Source organism: Lissotriton helveticus, chromosome 5_1, assembly GCF_964261635.1.
Source record: "Lissotriton helveticus chromosome 5_1, aLisHel1.1, whole genome shotgun sequence".
Classification (NCBI taxonomy): domain Eukaryota; kingdom Metazoa; phylum Chordata; class Amphibia; order Caudata; family Salamandridae; genus Lissotriton; species Lissotriton helveticus.
Window position 1 is genome coordinate 1580588632 of NC_136065.1, and position 25915 is coordinate 1580614546.

Below are 25915 nucleotides of genomic sequence, written 5' to 3' on the forward strand. Positions count from 1 at the left end.
GAAAATGCCTTAATGAAGGAGAAGACAGCCCCCTCTAGCACTACAACTTAACAGAGGGTGTACGTCCATGTACACAAGAGGAGGGTAGGGCCAGAGTCGGTATCTTCCTTCCACTAACCTTAACACCTGCACATGACATCACCATGAGAATAGGCCCTTGTACCCCCCCACCAACAAAACTCCATACCGACCACCCATCAACATCTATACAAATAAGACAGTGCTCGCGTCCAACAACATCAATGTCACACGAGACACATGCCCCACCTATGGTAGCTATGAACATGTGTCCTGGAAACAGGACTTGAATCTTACCCCGAGGTTCAAGGGCTAATACCCTTCAAGCTGCTACCACCTCAACCCTAGACTTGCTTGCGACCACTGTGCATGAAGGAGGCAACCAGCCTCTGTCAACCAAAGTCAGCACTGGGATTTAGTCCAGCATTCATGACTGGTAGGACCCTGCTAATGTTGACCTCTCCATATCTACAGGGGGCACGCTTGCATGGGGACTAGGACTGCCAGCTAACACATGCCTATTTCACCAATGGCGTACATGTCTGCCCATGTGTCCACCACCTCAGCTCTCTCTGGCCCATGTCCACAGAAATAGGGCCATGCCACATCCGCCACCTCAACTGCATAACACCCACATCTATAGGGACAGGATCCTGCAGGACGATCAACAACCAACGTCATAAGAAGTTACTGGCTTCATTTGTTTCCCCAGCGGTCCCAATAGGAAACCAAGGGGACCTCAGGACACTCTTGATACATTTAACTAGCACTGATTGCAGCACCAAGCTCAGAAATCCCAGATTCCCAACAAATGTTGTTTCCCCTAGTTATTAGACACTACTGCGTATTTTTCGTCCAACTAGTGAAGTGGGAGACAAACCTGCCAGGATTCCCTCAAGTCTTCCACACTTTTGTTCTAGACGTGTTTCATACTTAGTGAGACTGTATCTATGGTGTTAGTAGAAAATAGCATAGTAATCTAAAGATTCAACCCTCCTGACGTGCTAAAAAAATTGGCGTCATGTACTTTCTTGTTTTGGGTTAAAGTGTAACAGTGGGTTGTGTGTGTCGTATTATCTGAACTGCAAGTGAAAGACCGTTGGTTCTTCATTATTATACTAAAAACAGAGAGTAAAATGGACCGCTAGACAGCAGCTACCATATTAGAGTCAATGAAACGAAGTGTGAGGGGGTGGTTGCTAACTTTTGAAATCGACGTTAGCTAGACCCTCAGGAGAAGTTAGAGTACCCAACACTAATGTTGCAGGGCACTCATTACATAATTGCAGACTGGCAGCAAAATTCCGACCAGTGATGAATCAGAAGATACCTCACAACAACAAGACTATTACAGTGAAAATTACAGGTTTCAAGAATGAAGGCAAAGCATCTACCTACTTTAGAAACTGTCCCAAATCGTCACACAGTGCTTCACAGCCTGGCCACTTGCATTCTCCATGTCCATAAAGCGGGTGCGGGCCGCAATGGTCCTCGTGCGAGGAGCTGGAAAAAAAATCTGCTCATTAATATCAACCATTCCTCAATGTGAACGTCCTTTCATTTTTGCATTTTGTCTTTCTTTTTTATTTTCTTTCTTTTCTTTATTTTCAAAAGTGGTCATCATTAACTCCTGCTTCGATAATGACATTCCTGCAGCTAGTACTGAAGGGCCTTTCTTAAGTCCAGGAGGAGTCAGACGTTCATGATAACCACCGTGTGTAAGTATTTCACTTTAGAGTCATAATGTTTCTTAATGTATTCATGTATAATGTAGTCTAAATGTATCCGAAAGGATAGCTAAAAATCAGCATGAACCTGGCACATCTGGAGATACTTCTCACACCTCGACTCTAAAGGACCCTTAGATAAGGACATTCTTTCAGCTTACACGCCGTTTAGATATGAAAGATTATTTGAAAGAACCCAACATCAGGACATTTGTGCTGCTTACATTGGGTTACTGACCAAGTATCTTCTTTTGTAAGGTGCCTATCTTGGACACAGTAGTGGGGGCACACTCTGCTACCTTGTCGCAGTGCCCATCTTTTGGCAATCCAGTTTCAGGCACCTAGTTGGTCCATGTTATGAGAGGGGTCCTGCTCCAGTTAATAGACAATGATTGACCCATACCTGTCCCTCCTTGAGGTCAGCATCGAGCTCTGCCCATTGCTCAGCGAGAGGTGTGAGAGCGACGGGGACATCTTGGCGGTAGTGTATGAGGTAGAGTTGGTTGTGGCGGTGCTCAGGTCCAGGCCTTCGTGCTTGATAATCTCCTCTGTGGGCTGGTTGGCTGTCATTTCTTTCCACAGCTGCTGGAGGTCAGAGGGGCACATGGCTAGAGAGAGGGAGATAGTGATTTAAGTGTTCAGTCAAGGGACCCGCAAAGAGGCGGTACAAAGCCCAGAAGAATATACTTCTTGTGGTGTAAGGATTTGGGCACCATTGTAGAGAGGATCAGTTTAGAAGTGCAGTGCCAAGTCCAGATGAATAGCACTTTAATGGAGAGAAGATTAGTTAGGGACCCCACCCCAAGAAAGAGGAGCTCAGATGTAAACAATCAGCAAGAGTCACTCAGAGGAAGAGACTCTCGGAGTAAGGGGCTCAAGTTTGAGTTCCTTAGAAAGTAGGACAACCTTGGGGAATTATTATGAGTTCAGTGACTTGCTGCAGGAGACAGAGTGAAGTCGCAGGATTTTGCAGACTGCACGTCCCAGAGCTAGCAGGACTCACAGGCCACAAACATGTCAGCAAGATTGGAATTCAACACAGTTTTGCTTGCACTGACTTAGGGTACTTTATAGAGGGGCAAATGTCGAAAATGTTTACATTATCTACTAACTATGTTGCACCACAACATGAGTATCTCTCAAAGGAGGGAAGCAAAGTCCTGACCCCAACGCAGATAATAAGGTGGCGTTATAACCAGGTGGCAAGCAAGGAGGCAGAAGATCACAAATGGGGGGTCTTGCAGACCCTTTAATCTGGTGTAAGAGGGATAGGATATTGTCATAGAATGTGCCACGCTTTCCATGTAGTAGGAGCCTCCAACTAGCTGCGCGGAGTGGTGTCTGGCATCAAACACCTGAGATTAAGGCATTAGAGATCAGGGTGTCTGATTGGCAGGAGTTGGAGGTGTTGTCTGGTGCATCATTGCCTGGAGGTGACTTCACGATTGCACAGTCCTGAGTTGAGAGTTTTAGTAATACACCATCCCTAGTGGAATGCATGCAGGAAAAGTGTTTGAGCGTATTAGGCACAGTCCTTGTTTAGCCAGTGAGAAGAGGTGACTCTCACACAAGTAAAAAGTGGCATTGGGGTTAGGTTTTACTTACGTGGCATAAGACTGTGATGTGCAATGGGAGGGGGAATGAAAAATAAATCGGGACAAGGCCCAGTCTTACCTTGCGTAAAGGGCTGCTGTGTAATGGCACCCTGCCCTACAGCATCTGGACATGGGTGTGTCACTTCATTGGAGGGCTGGAGTTGGCATGAAGCTTTCGGAAGGGCAGGACCAGTGTTATACTGCTTCTGGCCCTGTCTTACAGCACCATGGAATTCGTGACTCGGTGCTATAACATGCTAAAGGTGGGGAAGGGGTGCGAGGGATATTGGGGGTGTTTCCCACGGTACTATGGCAAGGATCTGCAGATCTACAGGGGGTGAGAGATATGGGGGTCATCCGTGCTCTGGTCTTAGCTTACATTAAGCACTACTCAGTGCCATTTGCTGTAATGAACTGGCCCTGTTCCTGCATAAGGCAGTGTAGGGGAGAGGCTGGGCCACGTTGAAGGGGGCAGTGCCACGAATTTACCTTGTGTCAAGCTCTGCAACGCCATGGCACCCTGGCTCGGGCCCATGCTGACCAGGCCTTGCCGCTGCAGGTTCAGCAGGTGCTGTTGCTGTAGTTGTTGCATTTGAAGCAGCTGCTGCTGGAAGGCCAGCTGCTTGTTCCCCAAGGACTGCTGCAAAAGAAGGCAGAACACCTCAGCTAAATCTCTTCAAGCCAGATCAAAGAAGCAATTACAAAAATCTACCTGTGTCAGAGACAGATCAACCTCTTAATAAACACGCTTCTCAGTCCAGAGAGCGAGAGAGAACAGATAATGCAGTATTAACATCTCCTGGTTTCATGGAGAGACCAAGACCCCCCCTACCCAGAGGGAGAGTAGCATCTCCTTTCTCTCTCCTTGGGCTCGAATATGTGTTAGCTCTACTCTCTACCTGGCGTTCTTTTTTATTCCAGTACCTCTTTCTTTCTATCTATGTACTTATCTGTCTTCTGTCTTCCACCCTTTCTCGTCTTTCTCCAACCCATCTGCCCCTCCCTCCCCCCCCCTTCCCGTTCCTCTCTTTAGGATCCCTCTCCTCCTCTGGCTTCCACTTCTTTGTGTCGCATTCCAGGCTTCCGCAGCCCGGGTTCAAGTAGCTGTACATATCTCCCCCTCCCCCGCCCAGCACATTGGATGCAGCTCAGTGGGTGCAGTCTGTGCTGGAGCAGCTGATGTCACTTTGATTTACGAGCACATCAAGTGCAGTTTCAGTGGCAGGCTGGCCTGATGGGCGCACTTCATTAATCGAACACGAGGATGAGGCGCCAGCTGCACTCGGGGGGTCGGTCCCACACCTGCACCGGCACCACATTCTGAGGGAGGCCAGGCACAGAGCTCTGCCCAGGCTCCAGCCAGCACCGGGTGCCCGCTCACCCCACAGGGCGGCACAGCCACGATCCTGGGGCACTTCATCTTTGTACATTTTCATTTTAAGTGTCTTTGTGTGTTTTGAAGCTTATCAAATATGTCCACAAGTTGTACCCAGCTATGCTTTCCTTTCTGTATAAGAAGCCCTCTCAATGTGCATGGTTTCACAAGTATTTTTATATGTGAAGGAAATCTGCATAATCAGAAATGCATCTGTAATACTGGGATGTAGACGACAAATGAATTCGCCAGTAAAGTGCTCCGCAGTTAGTGATGCTGTGAATCGTGCACCGCTCGCCTGTAGCCAGGTTCTCAGATGTTTTGCCTGTAATCCTGCTCATGTCTGATGGAGTAGTTTCTTACCTGTATCTCCAGTTCTGTAGTAGGGGTATCTCTGTTATAGTCATAATCTAGTGAATAGTCCCGCCCATGTGCGTGGACCCCGGAGCAATCAAAAATAATCTCTTAAACTGTCTTCATTGCAGTCCTGCATTGACACTTAAGAGAAAATAAAAGACAATAATGCAGCCTGTACCTACAAAGCTACACTGTCCAGTACTTCAACTAGAAATGCCAAGGATATAACACCAATAACACATTTAACACAATCTGTCAAGTTTCACCCATAGAGAAACTTTCCTCCCCTCACCACATCTTTGGAATGATAGAGAGGCAGGTAAGGACAGACAAGCCTCCATAGGCTGCCATTATGTGTCTGGAAAAGGGATACCGTGCCTTTAAGGAACTCTCTGGAGACCCTCGGTATCCCAGCATGCTCAGCCCCTTCCCTTTACTTTCAGTTCTTTTTGAAGGTGCATAAAGGAAGGCCTGTAGCATACATCACAGTACCATTTTCTCCACCGGGGAGGAGGGCGGGTGCTTATGACTATAACAGAGATACCCCTACTACAGAACTGGAGTTACAGGTAAGAAACTACTTCTGTAGTAGGGGATCTCTGTGTATAGTCATAATCTAGTGAATAGAATGGCAAGCCCATCCAAAAACAACCCGGCGGTGGAGAAATATAGACAACACCACTATTGTGCGAACAAATTCCGCAGCGAAGCCTGCCCAACCTGAGCATCTGCTCTGGCATCCGAGTCCAGACAGTAGTGCTTAGCAAAGGTGTGGATCGACTTCCAAGTGGCCGCCCTGCAAATCTCTGCAATGGGAACATTTCGAAGCAAAGCTGTTGTAGCTGCTTTGCCCCTGGTAGAATGAGCCTTAGGCTTACCCCCTAAGGTCTTATTCGCTTTCTGATAACAGAGCTGGATACATGACACAATCCACCTAGAGATGGACTGTTTCGAAGTAGCCGGACCAGTCCTAACCGACCCATAGTTGACAAACAGCTGGTGGGATCTACGAATATCCTTGGTCTTATCCAGATAGAATTTCAGCACCCTTCTGACATCCAGGGAATGAAGAGACCGTTCCGCTGGAATGGAAGGATTCTGGAAAAATGTTGGTAAAGTTATAGCCTGATTAACATGAAAATCAGAAATCACCTTGGGAAGGAACTTAGGGTGAGTACGCATAACAACCTTAGCAGCATGAAATACAGTATAAGGTTCCTAGCAACAAAATGCCTGAATTTCACTCACCCTGCAGGCCGATGTAATGGCCACAAGGAACGCCGCCTTCCAAGACAGGTGCTGCAGTGAAGCCTTATGAATAGGCTCGAAGGGTTCCTTCATCAGCCTGGACCACATTCAGTTCCCATGAAGGCGAAGGAGGCCGAACAGGAGGGAACACCTTCTTCAACCCTTCCAAAAAATCCTTAATCACAGGAATCTGGAAGAAGGATGTCTGTGAAGGGCATTTTCTGTAAGCAGTCAACGCAGCAAGATGAGACTTAATGGAATGAAAATTAAGGCCAGACTGAGCTAGATGCAGAAGGTATGGAAGGATAACATCCTCCGTGCAGGTCGTCGGATCATAGTTCTTAGACATGCACCAGATGCAGAATCTCTTCCATTTGTAAGCATAAGAGGTCCTAGTAGAAGATTCAAGTAGCCATATTGCACTATCTCAGGAGCCATGCCGCTAAACTCAACGATGAGAGGTTGGGGTGCACCAGCTGCCCCCTGAACTTCGTGAGAAGGTCCGGCCGACACGGCAGCCGCCGATGAGGTAGGATCGACCGGTGAAGCAGGTCCGTGAACTACCATTGTCTGGGCCATTCCGGCGCAATGAGGATCATCCGCGCCCGGGACCGGGCCAGCTTGATGAGCACCGCTGGAATCAGGGGAATGGGTGGAAAAGCGTACAGAAAGCTGTTCGACCAGCTGATCCATAACGCGTTCCCCAGAGTCCCCAGCTGGTAATACCTCGAGGCGAAGTCGTGGCATTTGCTGTTTTCTGCGGTGGCGAATAGATCCACTTCTGGAGTGCTCCACATGGCGAAGATGTCGTCGATCACCTCGTCGTTTATGACCCACTCGTGGTTTTCGTGAAGCAGCCTGCTGAGGGCGTCCGCCTGAACATTCTGCACACCTGGCAGATGAGTTGCCGTTATCGTCAGTCCTCTGGCTAGCAGCCAGTGCCAGATCGCCTGCGCTTCCTGTGACAGTGTGCGCGATCTCGAGCCCCCCTGCTTGTTGAGGAAATACATCGTGGTCGTATTGTCCGTCTGCACAAGCAAGGAGTTGGTCTGGAAGGAGGAATGAAAGGCCTTCAGTGCCAAGTGAACAGCTCTGAGTTCCAGGACAATTGATATGATACGTGGACTCTATCGGAGACCACGTTCCCTGGATCTGTAGATGGTCTGAATGCGCTCCCCAGCCCAGGAGAGGCGCATCCGTAACAATAGTCTGAGTCGGGATGTCCTTATGGAAAGGAACCCCTCTGAGGAGATTCTCTGCCGAGCACCACCATCTCAGGGATTGTTGGGCGTGAAGAGGCAACTGAATCCGATCGTCCCAAAACCCTTTCCTCTGGTCCCACTGGTCCTCCAAACATTCCTGTAGCGGCCTCATGTGTAGGCGCGCGTGCGGAGTGAGGAAGATACAAGAGGCCATCGATCCCAGTAGAGAAGACACCGTCCTCACTGTTGTAGATGGAGCAGCTATGAGAGCCTGAGCCTTCCAAAGGATGGATAAGCGTCTCTCCTCCGAAGGAGACACGCTTGGAGACAGCGTTTTGATGGAGGCTCCCAAGTACTGCAGGCACTGTACAGGAATCGGAACAGACTTGGACAGATTTATGTGCAACCCCAGACGGTTCAACAGGACGGCAGCCTTGAAGGTGCCGATCTCAAAGACGCAGGCGTGAGGAATAGTTCCATGGCCGGTTCTACCAGCCCAGGCACCAAGGGCAGCAAAGGGCGAGACAACTGCTTCTTGTGCAGCGTTTCGAAGATGACGGGCGTCAGGGGCGCGGGCACGGTGATCGTGATGCCCAGCTTAGCCGCCCCTCGTAGCAACACGTCCTGGAAGGACACTATGTCGTCTACTGGAGACACCTTCGTCCGAGGGGGAATCTGTCAGGGTAGGTGAATAGTCCCTGGCACTAGAGGAATCCGTGTAGCGGGACCTCGACCGTTCCCTCCTGTGGCGCCATCTGGATCTTGTAGAAGAGCAACGGCGACTCCTGGATCTATCCCTCCGTCTGGAGCGAGATCTCGACCTCTGCGGCCTTGGACGTTCCACGGGCCGCAGCGAAGGGCGCTGTGGAGGCCTAAACGGGAGCCTGGGTTGTGGTGGCCCAGTAGGCGGCGTCGGGAGATGTGGTAACGAGACAGACCTCGGCGGAGGTGGTGGTGTAGGATGCGGAGGACGATGAGGAGGAACAGGTGGCGGAGGCAGCGTCGGGTTACGTGGAGGAGGGTCCTTAGGTAACGGAGGAGGTGTAGGTGACCGCCGCGACCGTGGACTTGTGGTGACCGAAGACACAGTCCTGGTTTTGGAACGCCTCCTGGAGGACGATGCTCTCCTCCTCGACGCTGAGCGCCTCTTCGACGTCGATGAACGCCGTCTTGACGTCGATGAACGCCATCTCGACGTCGATGAACGCCTCCTCGACGTCGATGATGATCCCCTTCTCGACGTCGACGATTTCCTTCTCGACATCGATGATCTCCTTCTCGACGCCGAACGTCGAGTCGACGTCGATGGTGAACGACGGTGACGCCTCGACGTCGACCACCTGAGCCTTCTCGAACCCTCTCGACGTCGATGATGACTCGACGACGAAGCAGTTCTCGACGTCGACCTCGTCGGAGGTCTTGACGTCAATCCCCTCGACATCGACGTCTCTTCGACCCAGAGCCCTGGGGAGACGGGGAGCATTCCTCTCTACGCCGAGGATATCGACGTCGACGGAGACCGGTGGCGTTTTCTGGCCTTCTTCTTACTGGGGAGCCCCCCAGAGGCCTCAGCACGGGCAGAGGAAGAAGCCCCTTCCTGCCAGACCCACCTTGCCTTGCTGTCTTCTTGGCTTCAGTCTTTGGAGCCTGATCTTCTCTCTGTCCTTCAGGGTCTTACTGGAAAACTGCAGGCAGATCTCACAAGTCCCAGGAACATGAGAAGAAGGGAGACACAGGACACAGACCCTGTTTGAATCAGATCTTGCCTTCTTCCTGGCACACTCTGGACATTTCTCAAATAAGGCAGGCATATTTGATAAAAGAGTGGCCAAAATCACCAGAAAAGTGAAGAAGAGGCAAAAATACGTTGAGTGAACACACTCTAACACTTTAAAAGTGCCAAAAAGTTAACAAAACACCTAAAAAGGGAGAGCTCAATGCTCCAGGGTCCTGCTAGCAGGAGCCGGAAAAAAGAACTGAAAGTAAATGGAAGGGGCTGAGCATGCTGGGATACCGAGGGTCTCCAGAGAGTTCCTTAAAGGCACGGTATCCCTTTTCCAGACACATAATGGCAGCCTATGGAGGCTTGTCTGTCCTTACCTTCCTCTCTATCATTCCAAGGATTTGGTGAGGGGAGGAAAGTTTCTCTATGGGTGAAACTTGACAGATTGTGTTAAATGTGTTATTGGTGTTATATTCTTGGCATTTCTAGTTGAAGTACTGGACAGTGTAGCCTTGTAGGTACAGGCTGCATTATTGTCTTTAATTTTCTCTTAAGTGTCTATGCAGGACTGCAATGAAGACAGCTTAAGAGATTATTTATGATTGCTCCGGGGTCCATGCACATGGGCGGGACTATTCACTAGATTATGGCTATACACAGAGATCCCCTACTACATCCCCTACTACAGAAATTCTGATTACAATCTTCACTACCATCAGATATGATGCAGTCATCTCTAGCCCTGCTCTTAGGCGATAGTTTGCTCATCCTGACGCAGGTGTTTTACTTGTAACCATGCCCTTATCATTAATGCTGCATGTAATGATGGCCCAACACAGGGCTGATCTGCTTCAGTCCGCTGCGCGTGCAGGCAGATCCTCCATGACAGCCTGTAAGTGATGAACAGGTGCCGGCCATCTTAAAGCCAAGTACACATCTACAGCGGCCATCCAAACTTCACACAGAATCAGGAGTCCCCTCCCACGAAGCGGCATGATCACACCCAGGCAATGTACGGACCTCGAGTCACTGTGCACGGACTGCCATGGCGTGGCATCTGGGCTGCCAATTGACGGCAGCGGCTAGCCTCAAGCACTGGCCTCGAATGCGGATTTCAAGTCCAGTACTGGGTTCAGAAGCGCCAAAGATACTGATCAAAAAGATGCGATTTAAAAATGTCTAGTTAGGAAGGACTACAAGCGCTTCAAGGCCCCACACAGGGATAGTAAGCACTACAATACAATACATTACAAATCTTACTGGAAGCCAAGGTGTACGCATGCTTCAGTACAGGCACAGATGATGCGAGGGAGGCATACAAGCTTCATTTCTGAGAAGACAGGGAAAGTGTCTTATGCTAACTGGCAGCTCTATGAGCTAGATATAGCCAATTTAAGAATGTCACTATTGTCTCCGATGGCTGTGCACTGCTTTATGCAAACGTAGTCAAGTTGGACCGCGCTATTCAATCTGCTCTACATTTCTAGGTTAGATTTAAAATGTAAAATTACCTTATGTTGTGGTAGTGTTTGGCACTCCATTGCCAGCTGGGTCCATTTCCAAGCCCTCCTTCTCTTGCATTTTCCTAAATCGGTTTTACCAATGTCTTTGCTCTGGGATGTCTTGTTTAGTATTGGTCTTGATGGTTGTGTTAAGTGAATGATTGGGGCAGCAAGTCATGGTAAAGCTACTCTCTGATTTCCTGGGGTATTGCGATTGTATTCATCTCTCTTGTGGAAGAATTCACTGCTTCTACTCCCTTGTATGCAAATACTATATGTTAGTCTCGTGTTTAGTACACATTGTGTACTTTAGGCTGTTTTTTGCAACCATTTAGTACATATGTGTTGCCTCCTTGTGCTTTGCAATTACAGCTGGATTTTCTCTCTTATTAAAGCTCTATTTTGCTATTGCCAATTATTGGATACAATGACAAAATAGCTATGGAGAAATCACCCAGCTTCCTGTAAGATAAACGTTAAGGGTTAGCAATCATTTTGTTCTCGCATGTTGTTGGGGTGCTCTGGCAGGCCAGTGGCAGACAAAGCCCTAAATGGGTTAAGGGTAATAGAGTGAGTTTGAGGGGGAAGGCGCCTGCCCGTCCAAATTCTAAACATCCCGAGGTGTTTGTTATGTTATGTAGAGCGCACTATCACCCGGCAAGGGTATCTTGGTGGTGAACAGATGTGAGTCTTAGTACAGTTAGGACCTGTGGGACTACTCAAAAATAAGCACACGCATAAAAAAAAGAGAAAAACCAAATAAACCTTGGTCCTCTATAGGACCCTCAGTGGTTTTAAACTATCCCTCACCCACTAGAAAGTAGCATGCTTCATCACAGGGTGTGCTACAACACTGGCGCAGACCAACACTAAGAGTTGAGCAAAACACATTGTTTTTTGGGGCAACAGTGGCCCCTCAAAAATGGATCATCCAAACATATAAATCTTAAAACTACCTAGGAGAGTAACCCCGTTTTATTCTGGGCCTCTCTTGGCAGTGTTACAAATTAATTGTAAGTCAGGGTACCTGGACCATTAGTACACTGTACCACTAAATACTTTATTTATCAACATGTTTCGGCCCTCCAACCACCGCTACGGGTCGCTGGCCTTTCTCAGGATGAAGATCCATGTTCTAACCCTTCTAACCACTTCCTCCCATGCTCAATGCAACTTTAAATAATGTTCTTCTCTTTGATGGTGGTACTAAGACATCAAAAATATCCAGAGTGCTGTGGGTTTTAGTTCTTTTACCAAGCAGATTTTTTTCAATGGACAAAGGTGGCAGTTTTATCAAATCTGCTAGGGGACATCTCTCAAGGTTGTGAAAAGGGGCAGATCTGTGATTATGAGGCTGGGTGGCTGAACGCCTCTAAAAAGCCTAGGAAGTCCAAGAATGTTTAAAAAAAACAATACCACGGCCCCCAAAAGTGAATAGGGATTCCAAGCCCACTAAATTAGGGACTTAGTAGTTGGCAAAAAGAGACTATACCAGAGTCAAATGCCCAAGGTCCATTTAATGGAACTCCCAGGGATTTAATAGTTGGTGAATGAGGATTAATGAACATAGTCCAATGGAAGACCTATTTGAGCTAAAACCGTTCTTCAAAGTCAATGTTAAATGGGGCGACTATTGGCTCTGACACTGGACTTCGCTCACATGTTAGCCCACTCCCCATGGGTAACAAACATCAGGACTCTATATCTTTTGAATGCCTGCTTGTAGTTCAAGTGGCTGGAGTCCCCCCAGGATCAAAGGCACCCACTGGAACTACTTGTTCCCACTAGTATGCAAGATTTAGGGTGATGGCTCAGTTGTACATTTAAACCGTGATATCTACAGAACATCAAGGGCAGAGAGATATGCCAAAATATTCTGGAATCAGGATGACCCATGTCGGCCAAGGACCAATGCCGCAGGGCCTGGAGGAAAAGGCAAATGCTGCTCTTTAAATGTGCCTCTAAAAAAGAGTGCTTCTGGGCTTATATTGCCTGGAATGGCACAGAATGAGTCCCGGGTTGGAAGATCATCACTCTCACAGTCCTGAATATCTCCTGAAAGTCTTCAGTACTGTTCATTAGGCAGGTGTCTTTGATTCGGGTCTGGCCATTGGGGGACAGTGCCAATCTTAAGTCTAGCACTGCCCTGGTCGTCGGCAAGTCTTGCCATGCATGTGGCAGTACTCTTCCCTCTTTTTCTCAAGGTAGGTCAGAATATGGCTTTATATAGAGTCCAAAGCTATGCCCCTGGTTTTGGTTGAGTGAACACAGCAAAGTCCTTGTCAGATGTCTTCCCCAGAAGATGTTGTAGAGCTTGTTTGAAAGTTCACACTGATAAAAGCAACTGCTTTATGTTAACCTGCTAACCTCCCTTCTAACCTGTTTGTAAGGTTAGGAGGTTACTAGAAGAAGACACACTTAACAGAAAGGGATGCCATGTGCAAACCTGAGTTGGGTACATTACTTTGGCTTCAATCACAAAAGAGAGATGAGAAAGCATTTAATAGTTAAAGACACTTCTCAGAGAGACAGAGGAGACTTTTTCATGGGGTTCTCTGTGATTTCCAGACATCTCCCAGCAAAGGACAAAGGAGGAGGCCACATATAGGCCACACGTCCCAAACAGGGAAAAGTCAACTTTGGCCAGTTCTGGAGGCATCGCTGACAACACAGCAAGACAGTTTTTGCTCAGCCCTTTGTTCTGTAGAAGAAGGCAGACTGTAAGGGCTGAATGTAGATTCCCTCGACCTTTTGGGATGCTAAGAAGCAGATACACAGAAGAAAATGCGTTTAGTGGCCTGCCCTAAGTCCCTCAAATGGTATATTTCTCAAAGACTCTGCAACCCAGTCCACTGATGTCGACCTATCTACAGGGCATCTGCGCTTCCTTCATCATTATGGCATTCCTCCATAGTCCTCTAGCCGCTCAACCGTTGTAGCACTTGTCCCATAAACCCTTATGGTGTTGACATTTTGAGCCTCAGAAACATCGCATTGTCACTATAGACCCGTGCTTCTTACAAGAAGTAAAGGATTAGTCATCCTGAGTTGGCACCTTTAGTCAATGTTACTGAACTCTCAACCCGTGGTTGAGCATATTCGGCAACGCTCTACCATGACCATGCCGGATTTGTCCACCTTTCTGGAGGCTCCAGAGATCTGATCTATCATTTGGACATCTTTCTCAAAGCCCCAGATTCCTCATCATTTATCGAATCCCTTCTATGAAACCTCTTCACCATATATCATGGTTTACCCTTTTCCATGGTCCTAGATACCCATGTCACTCTTTATGGTACAGTCCAGATGGGCAGTGTGTTATCCCTTCCCAAAAAGAGTGCCTTCCTTGTGTATGTCTCCCTGTCCCTTACTTAGAGTGTGCTATTCCTAATAATCTCTGCTGCTCTACTTGCAGTGTGTTCTCTCTCAGACCTTTGCTATCTCCAGCTACGGTGCACAGTTTTGCTCCCCACCTCTTTGATCTGCTGCTTGCTGGCCTGCTGTTGTGTCAGGAGTTGGAGGTGTAGCTGCTCCTGTTGCTTCTTGTAGTACTCCTGGAGCTGCAGAAAAGGTAGGACATTAAACATCAAGTAATGCAGGGGTCCCAGAACACTCAATGCCTCTTCATCGAGGAAGGAGCCATCATATCAACCTCTCGGAGTCTAATCACTGAGAAAGGATACTACATACACCACTGCTCTCAAGGCTTCCTCACTGTAGCGGGAGCTTCTATACACCAGTCTCACGAAGCTCTCTAAATCGCTGAAGAGGAAGCCTCCATACACCATTCTCAGAGCCTCCTCACTGAGCAGTGAGACTCTAGACTACTCAGCACCCCCTCATTGACTCATTTCACTGCTCTCAGGGTCTCTTCACCTAGGAAGGGGAGTCCATCCACCACTCAGCACCTCTTCAGTCACTCCGTACACCATTCTCAGTGCCTTCACGAGGAAGGATACTCCATACACAATGGCACTTAATGCTTCCTCACTGAGGGAGCCTCCATACACCTCTCTCAGTGCACATTCACTGAAAGCAAATTATGGGTACTCAAATTGACTGAGGAGGAAGGCTCCATACACCACTCAGCGTGCCTCCTCACAGAGGAGAGAAACTACTCCATACACTGCTCTCAGAGTCTCCTCATTGAGGAAGCCTCATACTGAAATCAAAATCATCTTTATTCGATTTCATATTTTAAAATCATAAAAGTGTAAGTGTAAAAACATAATTTCATAGGTTTTCCAATAACATGAACAGATCACAGTGATCTTGCTGATTTACCACAAAAGCAATAAAGTTATAAAGTGCAATTGTCATTAAAAACTCCCAGTTTTAGACAGAGCTAGACTATCCATGGTTTTTGTACATTGTAAAAAAGAACATAAATCACTAGTCACATAATAGTAGACCGAAAGGGAAGGCAGTATTTGTAAAAACGGGTACGCAGAACGATATTGCTTAAAATTCACATCCTGTAAGATCAGTATTAAAAAAACGTTCCCTTGGCTTAAATCCTTAAAATAGATACTGAAAACCAAGGTATGAATCGCACTCTGAGTACATAAATTAACACATTAGCACCTAGGAATATTGTCTGGCCCGTTATTAACAGTAGGGATAGTAACCAAATGATAAAATATGTTAAACTGAAACCGTGTCAGAACGAACTTGTGGTAGCAGTTGTAAACAAACTCGAACAAAGATAACAAATATCAGTTGGTTCCTAATGATATTCGATTTTGTTAATTCCAAGGCCAACTTTATTTCCTCATACATCGTGAGGAACATGTTTGTATAGACTGTAGAGTGTCCCAATGTTAAAAAAATTCAAGGTGGCCTAAATCAGAACAAATCAGATTGACATGATATAGCCATGGTATACATAAAGGTGCAGACAAGTTATTACAGTTGTTAACGATTTGCCGATTTTAACTACTGTCTTCAAAGGTCCAGACAATAAGCCACAATACATTTATCTGGGTATGAGCCATGTCCGAAATAAATGACGTCCCCAGTTCTGAGTGACAGACCTCGGATGAGCAACTCTGGGGGACTGCAAGTAATTTCTTGAGAAATACATTCTGTATTACTTGAAGGGGGTTAATGTCACTGTAACCACATAAACCTGCCCCATACAGTGCTGTTCCTACACATTTAGCCTTATAAACAGTTAACCATTTGCTAATAGCTTTCTTACCCAGTTTGTGGGCAAAGGTTAGAATGCTGAGGTTTCTTTTGTGAAACTTAATTATTGGCTTTAAAGGCATCCATCCAGGACCCATATCCTGAAAATCGGACTCCCAGGTAGATAAACGATTTTTTAAAACAATTTTTAGTATCGTCAACAGATAAGTCACAACATCTCAAAACACCCTTCCCGCACTTCATTACAAAAGTCTTGCCCAAGTTAACTGTTAGGCCCAATTTCAACATAAAGTTGGAGAAGCATGTAAATAGGAGCTGTGGTGCCATTGGAGTACGAGCCATTTATACAGCTTTATCCGCATAAAGGAGACCGGGGATAGGTTAACTAATTTGTGGGAGGTCCCTGCAACCTTGTGTCAGCATGTTCCCAAAGCTGTTAACCCGTTACAAGAGCGTCGGTCAACGGCCGTTGCGAGCACTACCTCGGTAGTACTACGCATGTCTGTTGGCCGACGCGGCCCCGCCCACTAAATAGAACTCCCGCACCGTGGCGGAATTAGCGTCATGGTTAAGGATTAATATACAAGTTGAATAAAAAAGGTGCAAGGAAACAACCCTGTATGGCACCCTGCTCTACCTTAAAGGATGATGTGTATTCGCCCCTAATCCCATACCGTACTCTCATCCGACTCCCTGAATATAGTTCCCTTAGAAACGCTATTAGCGGAGGGTCTACACGAAGGTCCTTCAAATAGACCATGAAGTTTTATACACACAATAATTTGTAGGATTACCCATTATTGGTGGCCCCACTAGTTTCATCTGTGGCCCAATTTATACCTCCCCAAAAATCACTTCGAGAGACGCCACTGAAGGGTCCTGATAAAACCCAGCAACCCCATTTCACCTCTACAACTTCTGCCCCAAGAATCCAGCTGTTCTCCTTGTATGTACGCTTGGAAGTAAAGAGCTGGAAGGTGCGTGCATAGGAGAACATCTATCTCGCCCATTCCAAGTGCTTGTTTACAACTGTCTTTACCACCCCTTTGAGCCTCGGACGTAGATTATGGGTATTTTGAGTAAACAGCTACTGAGATAGGATAAGGTGCAGGGATCAGAGGAGAGCAGGCCTGTACGCACACAAACACATGTATAAACATACACACAGGTTTTTATCCAGGAAGCTTATGAACCCATTTCGGTCCTCTTTTGGGTGTATCGCTCATTTCTCGCGTAAATTGTGAATGTGAGAGGGTAGGGAGTTCACTCGTAGCTACATGGAAACAGCGCTACTAAACTTTGGAAGGTGTGCTTACTAAACTGAGGGTGGTGTAGTACCAACTAAGAAGCATTAGATCTCATCTGAATGACAAATGTAAACATGCCTGAGGACCTATGAGGAGTACTATACTTACATGGCAGGTGCGGCGGTGTCAGAAGGGATAGTATTATGGAAATAGCTGCAGGACAGGGGCGCCGGAAGATGCAAGGGGGTACAACTGTAGACGTCCCCTGCTCGTCAGAGGTAGCAGTACCAGGAGCAGCTGTACAGCTGGAGATTTCACCTCGAGATCAGTTGAGTCATTGCAAGAGGTGTAAGTAAAATCGGAGACCTCATCTGCAGGTCAGCTTTGACAGTACTTCAAGGGGGATATAAAAATGGACATCTACCTGCAAGCCAGGCATAAACGTACCCCAAGGGAAAGTGAAACAGACACATCTCACGGTCAAGGTAATTACAAGGGATGCAAAGCTAAAATCCTTACAAGCAGGTGTAGTGTGGCAGCTTTTAAAGGGTCCACAAAGCTGGATACCTCATCTGCAAGTCAGGCATGTATCGAGACCTCAATCGGATGTCAGGTGTGGAAATATTTACACGGGGTGTAGGGGTGTGAAAAGGGATACCTCACTTTCAATCCAGGTGTGAATGTAGCTCCAAGGTGATGAAACCACAGTCCTCACCTGCAGGTCATGTGTGGCAGTACACACCGGGGTGCAAAGCTAGAGATTTCACCCCTAGGCCACGAGTGACTGCTTACAGGGGAGTTAGACTTGCGACATCACCTGCCGGTCAAATGTATAAGAATTTACAAGGGACCTCACCTGCGAGCCAGGCGTCGCAATACTGACACAGGGTGTGCAATCAGGAACCTCCCTTTTAAATCAGGTGTGGCAGTACTTAAAAGGGAGTAAAGCAAGTGATCACACCTGCCAGTCAGGTGTACCAGTACATACAAGTGTGGAAAGCTGAAACCTCACCTGCTGGAGCATGACCGCCTGTTGTTGCTGCAGCAAGGCCTGAAGCTGTGGTGGTGACAGGATCTGCTGCATCTGCTGGGGTGTGATCATCTGAGGCGACATCATAGCGACGGACACGGGGACCTACGAGAGGAGAAACACTGTTGGTCTGAAGAACGTGTGAAAATGTAGACCGAAAGACAATCTTTAACCTCATCGCACTGGTCAGCCAGGTCCCCCAGAAGTCTTCCGGTTGTATCTTTCAGCTTGGGAGACTGCAGAATCTGCCAGTGTACTCTCTTAGCTAGCACTAACTCCAAGTCCCTTCTTGTGAGCTCCGACGCTCTGCCATCTACGACATTCTCTTTAGACAGCACCAAACCTTGGACTAAAGAAGCATGCTGCACCACCTACCATGTTCCACAGGACTCTCACTTCGGACCTCTGGTTTCTTCAACTGGCCTCACCTACCATAGACCTCCACTGTACTTAAAATCACAACCTCTTCTGTTAGAGTGGCTTAGAACAGTCCTCTTTTGGTACCTCCCAGAGTCCTCTAATTCACCCAGGGCCCCCTCTCATTCTCCAGCGCCTTCCCATCCCTATGCACTCTGCGGAGTCCTTCATGGCCCCCATCCATCTGCCACACGGCAGACCAGAATCCTCGGTATACACAATGCAGTCACTACGTGCTTCAAAGTCATTCATAACTATCCGAGGCAAGATCAAAACACAATGAGAATTCGGCTGATATTACAACATTTTGATTTATAGTAGTTGAATTTTAACAGAATGAATGCAGGTTAAAATTAACTCCCTTTGATATAAAACGATCGGAACAGAAAGAAACTGCAGCTGTTACTGTCTTTTGCATAGACTTAGGGCAAGCCATTGTACTATACTTGTGTGGAAAGCATTGTATGTTGCAGTGTGCTTTTTATCATTTCTTAACAGAAACCTTCCTATTTTCAGACCAGCAACTGCCAGGTTTAGGCTGGTTCTTTATGGGTTTCTAATGAGCAAAGTCCATCCTTCAGATTTCACATCGTCAGTTCAATAGGTCTGGGCTGAAGTTCCAGACAGGAGGTTCACTGGAGTCTTTTAATCCTTGCCAAGAGAGCATGGTCAGTGGTATCCGGATGCAAGGTTCTCTCCAGAGATATTCATTCACTGCAGTTTACACACAAGCTTGGCTATTGTTGTAGAGCGTTCTGATCTTGTGGTGGAAGATGTAGCTGAATTTGTTGCAGAGGTCTTGGAAGGGAGGGACGTTGGTAGTTTCGCAGTGGGGTCTGGTGAATTCTTGTATGATGGCGAAGAGTTCCTTGGAGTTGGAAAGGATTCTGTCCAGTTTGAAGTTTCTCTTAGTTAATTGATGAGTTGGTGGTGTGCCGTGGTGGCGGCCTTGTAGGCGGTGCGCGCTTCCGAGGTTTTTCTGTTAGAAAACAAAGGATAAGACTCCCACCCTTCTTCTCTGAACCCACAGAGATCAGATGCGGAGTACCCCAAGGATCCTCCCTCAGCCCACACTCTTCAACGTCTATATGGCCCCCCTCACAACCATTGTCAGAAAACATGCACTCAACATAGTATCATATGACGACGACACCCAGCTCATCCTCTCCCTCACCAAGGAACCCGACATCACCAGGCACAGTTTCCAAGAAGGAATGAAGGACGTCGCATCCTGGATGAGTAGCAGTTGCTGAAACTCAACTCGGAGATAACGGAAGTCCTCATCTTCCGGTCCACCCCCTCCGCATGGGACAACACCTGGTGGCCCCCTGCCCTCTGAAACCCACACACTCTAACAGACCACGCCCCCAACCTCAGCATCATACTCGACTCCTTACTCACCATGAACCGCCAGATCAACGCTGTATCCTCCACATGCTTTAACACCCTCTGCATACTCCACAAGACGTTCAAATGGATTCCCCCCTGACTCCAGGAAGACCGTCACCCACACAATCATCACCAGCAGACTGGACTACAGAAACGTGTTCTATGCCAGAATCAACAAAACTCTCCTTCGCAAACTCCAGACCGCCCAGAACACTGTAGCCAGACTCGTCCTCAGCACCCCACAACATGACCACATCACCCTGCACCTCCACGACCTTCAGTGGCTCCCCGTTGAAAAAATAACCTTCAAACTGCTTACATAACTCCGGACCCCAATACCTCAAGAAAAGAATCTCCTTCCACGCCCCCAAGAGAAACTTCCTCTACGCCGACCTAGCCCTAGCCATGGTCCCCCGCATCCACAGGGCCAGAACGGGTGGCAGGTCCTTCTCCTACATCACTGCCAAGACCTGGAAGGAACTCCCCCGCAGCATCAGACAAAGCCCAACATTGCACCTAGTTAGAAAGGTCCTCAATACCTGGCTCTGTGAATGTCCACGGAGCTGCCCATCACCCCCCGTCCTCAGCGCCTTGAGACCCTCACTGGTGAGGGTCATTGATTATGCAGACACCCTGAAAGATTCTGCCTAGTGTAAAGGGTGCTCCACATAACAGCCCAAGCATTCATTCTTCTTTCATCAGTGGAGTGGCTTCCGATTTCTAAACTTCCAAAATCCTTTGTTTCCATGTGCAGCTCCAAGCAATGGGGCTTGCACGTACTCTCTGGTTCTCACACACAGTTCTACAGCCTGTACACAAAAGTAGTTGAAAAAATAACAATGCTGTTAGTTATTGCCCTCACTGAGAATATCTATTGTGAATGCCAGGTTCTATGTCTGGATATCCACTTCTGATGTACCAACAGTGGAAATGAAAATCTATTTCCCAAAGCTCCAACATCATAGACGAATTTCAGGCAACTGTGACATGGCTCTCAGAGAACCTGTCATCAAGTCACTGGCTCTTTGCTCCAGTGGGGAGCCGAGGGCAGCTTCAGAAGTGCTAGGGGAGGGAAGGCAGAGAGGGTGGTGTAGGTGGATGGTAGGAGTCCAGGTGATTTTTTTTTTTTGCATTTGAGACAGGTATGAGAGGCCATGCTCTGTATGGCTATTCCATAAATGTTCTGCTTCTGAATAGCAGTTGAAAGCAGGGACAGAAGATTTTGGGGGCAATACAGAACAAATTTATAGATGGGTCTAAAGTGAATCGAGACGGTTTTCATCTCGTAGTTCCGAGTTACATCATAGACAACTCAAGCTTCGTTTTCATCTATTTGATGTAACTCAGAACCCCTTGGTGAAAAACATTCCTGTTACTCACCATTATCCAACCATAATTCAATATATTAACAATAACGATTATAATAGTGAAAGCACCTTTCATATAGAGCTTATTACCACGATTTCCATTTTCCAGTCCAGCAAATAAAAAGGGTCACGAGTATCCACATTATAGGAGCCATCCAGTGAATGATTTTACAATAGATCTGAAAACCCAGCTGACATCAATCATACTAGGACGCAAACTGTTTGAGACTGAGGACTGCATAAAAAGAACTGTTTTTTTTCTCTACATTGGATGGCCCCTGTAAGGGTTCCCATGTTATCGACCTCTGCAGACTGAAGGTCTTGTCAGGATTCAAATGGCAATTCAAACCAAATGGCAGGCAGTAAACATTTAATTCTGAGTCCCTTTCCCAGCAAGAAAACTTTCGCAAGTTAACCATGAGCACTTTTTATTGGTCTCCTGTGATTAATGGCAAAAACAGTAAATGATTTTAAAACATTAAATCCATCAGATCTGCACTCCTGTGCTATCTGCCAATGTCTTCACGAAGTTGTCCGCTCGATCCAAACTACCCCCTCAAACTGAAAACGGACGTATTTGCACATGGGAACTGGAACATCTGCCGCCCCAACCCCATCAGACCACAAAAACTAAGTTTGCCACAAAACCCTTCCATACGAGTAAGACATCTCACTGGTTCTACACCACGCAATCCCTACAGTGGTATGTACCTCAGAGCTCCTATCTACCTGTTTAGCAGGCAACATAAAATCCAGAATGGAGCTACAAGACAATGCCTCAATTTGTATATCCAGACTCTCATCTCACCATATCTCCAATCATAATACTGGCTAAGAATGGCTAAAGGTATCACCTTTAAATACTCTAGGTGAATCCAACACTACTTCGTTTAGAAGATAAAATACATTTTCACATTATTATATGAAACAAAACACTCTAAAAAGAAGATGTTAGACACTCACAAGCGGGACAGCATCAATTTTCACATTTTCCTGCAACACCTCAGGCTTATGAGCAGCTACCAGTTTAGCACGCCATGACTAAAAATATACCCAAGATCCTCATACAAAGCACCAAACTCCATCCACAAAGGCCTAGTTACATCTCAGACTCAATTATCCATACCCTCCGTAAGGACCCCACAAACTCAAAGTGAATCGGAGAACTTTGAGTCCTCCTCAGAAATATGATCTGCTACCTAAACTCTACAATACAAGACTCCCTGCATCTTTCCAGCTCAGCTATTCATTTTTTTAATTGGCATTTAATCAAGAATAACCACAAATTGGACAGAATACAACAAATAAATATTTTCATAAATTTGACGGACAAACACATCCCATTGTGCATACATTGACAATACACGGATAGAAGATCACACAATAGTATGCATCGTAGCAGGGCTCATGGGAAGAATAGGATGCTAACCCACGTCGAAGTACTGCACCCTGTCCTGTAGAGGAGTAGCCAAGGTGTGTATCACAAGATAAAACAAAACAGTAACTTATGAAATCTCCTAGTTGGCGCTACTACGTGCAGCTGATTGGGAGTGCTGTAATATGAGTGATAGGAGTACACTACAAACATGGTGGCATAGGCGAGTGGTCGCATTGGGAGGGGAGCGGCGGGGGGAAACGGGGGCGTTTGTCCATGTGAGCCACCCCAGAGAACGCAGGGTACCCAATTAAGTCCAGCAAGCGTGCGTGTGTAAATGTGTGGATCGCTCATTGGCTCAATCTGATCATCACAAGTCACACCGTGGCAGGTTGTGCAGCCCAGGGGGGAGGAAGATTCATGCAGTTGAACAATTTGAGAACATAAGTGTCCCACAACATATCTACACCCCCCTTGCAACCTGCAATCATGTATCATGGCATTCGCTTCCACCAGAGCCCATTTCTGAGTCACCTGAAGCCAGCACTTGTTCGTGGGTGAATAAAGGGCCTTCCAGGCCATGGTGATTAAGTGCTTTAAGAGGACCAATGCCAGATCAGCTAGCTTCAGGTGGTGTTTGGTGCGTTTAGTGCGTTCTGTGATCCCCAAGAGACAGGGTAGTGGATTCAGTGGCAGCTAGACATCAATCACTGTAGACACACATTCCAGGACCTGGATCCATGTGCGCATCAGCAGTAGGCACTCCCAGACCATATGTATAAATGTGGCATCTGTGTGGCCACATCTTGGGCATATCGGAGATATCAGTGGAAATATTTTGTGGAGGCGGTGCGGTGTAAGGTAGGTTTGGTGCAAAAAGTTGAATTGCATGAATTTCAGGAGGGCACTGCGCGAAATTCACTTCACCCATTCCAAGGCCATGATCCACTGCTTGGTGGTCAATTCCGTGGACAAGCAATCCTCCCATCTGGGCTTGCCCCAGGTTGAATATTCTCTGCATCCCTCCTGCGGTGCCGTGTACAGTGCCAAAACAGCCCGACAGGCCAAACCGTGCGTTAAGAAGAAGTGCAGTGGCGGTTCGGCCTGTCCGGGTGCCCATGTATCCCCAATCGCTGCAACAATTACATTGTGTGCAAGAACTGGGTCGACCTGCAGATTCTGGAATGGGAGAGGATGTGGCCTCACGGTTAGAGTAATCGACGTCAAAGCTGGGGAACTGGGATCGAGTCTCGGCAATGACGCCCAAAATCACTTAATCTCCCTGTGCCCAACAAAAAAAAATAATGTGTCCATTTGTAACGAAACTGGTGCTCATGTAAAGGACTCTGATATCTTCAGGTCAAGTTTGCGCTATTAAACTCTAAAAAAAAATTAGAGCAGGAGAGCTGAGCACCGTAGCTATATAGGTCGCCCAGTTGGGTGATCCTGGTTCCTCGTCATGGGGAAGTATCATGAACCCCAAGCATAGCTCTCATGGCTGGCACGCTCCAGAGGGGTAGCTGTGGTGCAGAGGGGGCTGGTGTGCATCTGGGATGTACATATTGAGCCCAAACGAGCTTGGCCACGCACATAAGCCTACCCAGTCCTCCAGCCAGACTTCCAGGCACGAGCAGCCACTCTAACACATTCATGTCCTCCAGGTCCGCCCAGACCAGGCTACCCTCCGCTGTTCTGTCTCCAGCCAGTCATTGCATAGGACACTGCAGTTGAGCAGCAGTTAAATACAGCTCCAGGTCCAGGAGCCCAAGTCCCGCCTCTAGCATGGGATATGAAGCAAGGGAATCGTGACCCACCTCCGAGGGGGCCCCAAACAAGCTCAGACGCTAGACTCCTCAAACGTCTGAAAAAGGATCTAGTCGGAATCACTGGCAGAGATGCAAAGAAATCTAAGAGATTCAGAAGCACTAGCATATTTGCTACTGATGCCCTGCCCAGAGGTAAGAGAGGTAGTCAAGTCCAAAAGGGCATGGATTGGTGAATCGAGGCCAGGGCTCTACTATATTTACCATCAAGCAGATCCTTGTTCTCGTGGTAAACATTCACGTCTAGGTAACAAAAGGTTTCAAAACTCCAGGGGAGGAGTACAACTTAAGGCACTGCTCGATGCTCAGGGTCACCCCAGTGAAAAGGGAAGATACAGGACTTACCCCAATTCCCCTTGAGGCCTACCTGTTGGAAACGAGGCAGCATCTGTGAGGCCTGCACAAATAACATGACTACACTTGTCCTTCACTGGAAACCATACACCCAATTGTAGCGCCTGACTCTCAGAGAGTAGCGTTGCAGAGCAGTCTGAGGCTTACTCAAGGGAGGTGGTGTGGGCTAGTATTCGCCATTTGCAAGTGCGCAGAAATAACACTCAAAAATTGATTGCCCAGTCTGTACTATGCTTTATAAAAGTACGAGTACATTTATTAAACACACACACTACTCAATACTATGCACCAATTTACAAATATACATAAGCTGTTGGAATTACTTTGTGACATTGCATAACATCTCCACCCCTCCCGCAGGGGGGTGGGGTCTAGCACCACCACTCCCATGTATGCGAATCTTCTTGCCCCCCCCCAATGCAATTGGTTAAACATAACCTGGAGCGAGGGCCCTGCGCACTGGCACCATCCCAGTGGCGTCCCCCCTCCCCCATTACCTCAACAAGCATTAAACAGGGGTACACCTGCCTTGGTGAAACATGACCCTGACGGAGCATCTCCTACGGACCATAAAGTATGCACCTCTACATCTTAAGGGCTAACAATCTGGGTTCTTCACCTAAGTGCAGCAGCAAGAATACATGTTTATGCACACTTTAGAATGACAGTACTCCTCACATTTGGATATCATTAAAAATGCATTGCAATTACAGCCCCTAAAGGCATCACAGAAGATCACAGGATTATGCATATCAAGCCAGACACCCTAGCAGGAATGTCTGATAACACAACCCCACTTTGCTTATGATATCACCTCACACCATTACTACACATTACACATGTGACCTTCAGTCCCTTTAAAAGAAATAACCAATAGTAAAAGCATTTCTGGTGCATTTACACCTCTTCACCTGCAGGGGATACCTTCTTTCAGACACCACCACTCAGCCCTTCACTCCTTGAGGCAATTATGCAAACACCCTCAGCTGAAGAACAAAAGTTCCAGCCCAGAAGTTGA

The 25915-nt window shown here is 47.2% G+C and overlaps 1 protein-coding gene across 5 annotated transcripts in view; it reads right to left on the bottom strand.

Annotated features, from left to right (window-relative positions):
- The window catches only part of FOXP4 (forkhead box P4), a 305951-nt gene that overhangs the window by 90250 nt on the left and 189786 nt on the right, over positions 1–25915 (bottom strand). For all 5 annotated transcript variants that reach the window (XM_078644738.1, XM_078644739.1, XM_078644736.1 and 2 more), the window contains exons 4-8: positions 18155–18277; positions 14221–14307; positions 3830–3980; positions 2149–2353; positions 1417–1521 (exon numbers count right to left, since the gene is read on the bottom strand). In XM_078644738.1, the coding sequence (XP_078500864.1) occupies positions 1417–1521; positions 2149–2353; positions 3830–3980; positions 14221–14307; positions 18155–18277 (671 nt within the window). The remainder of the gene's footprint in view (positions 1–1416; positions 1522–2148; positions 2354–3829; positions 3981–14220; positions 14308–18154; positions 18278–25915) is intronic.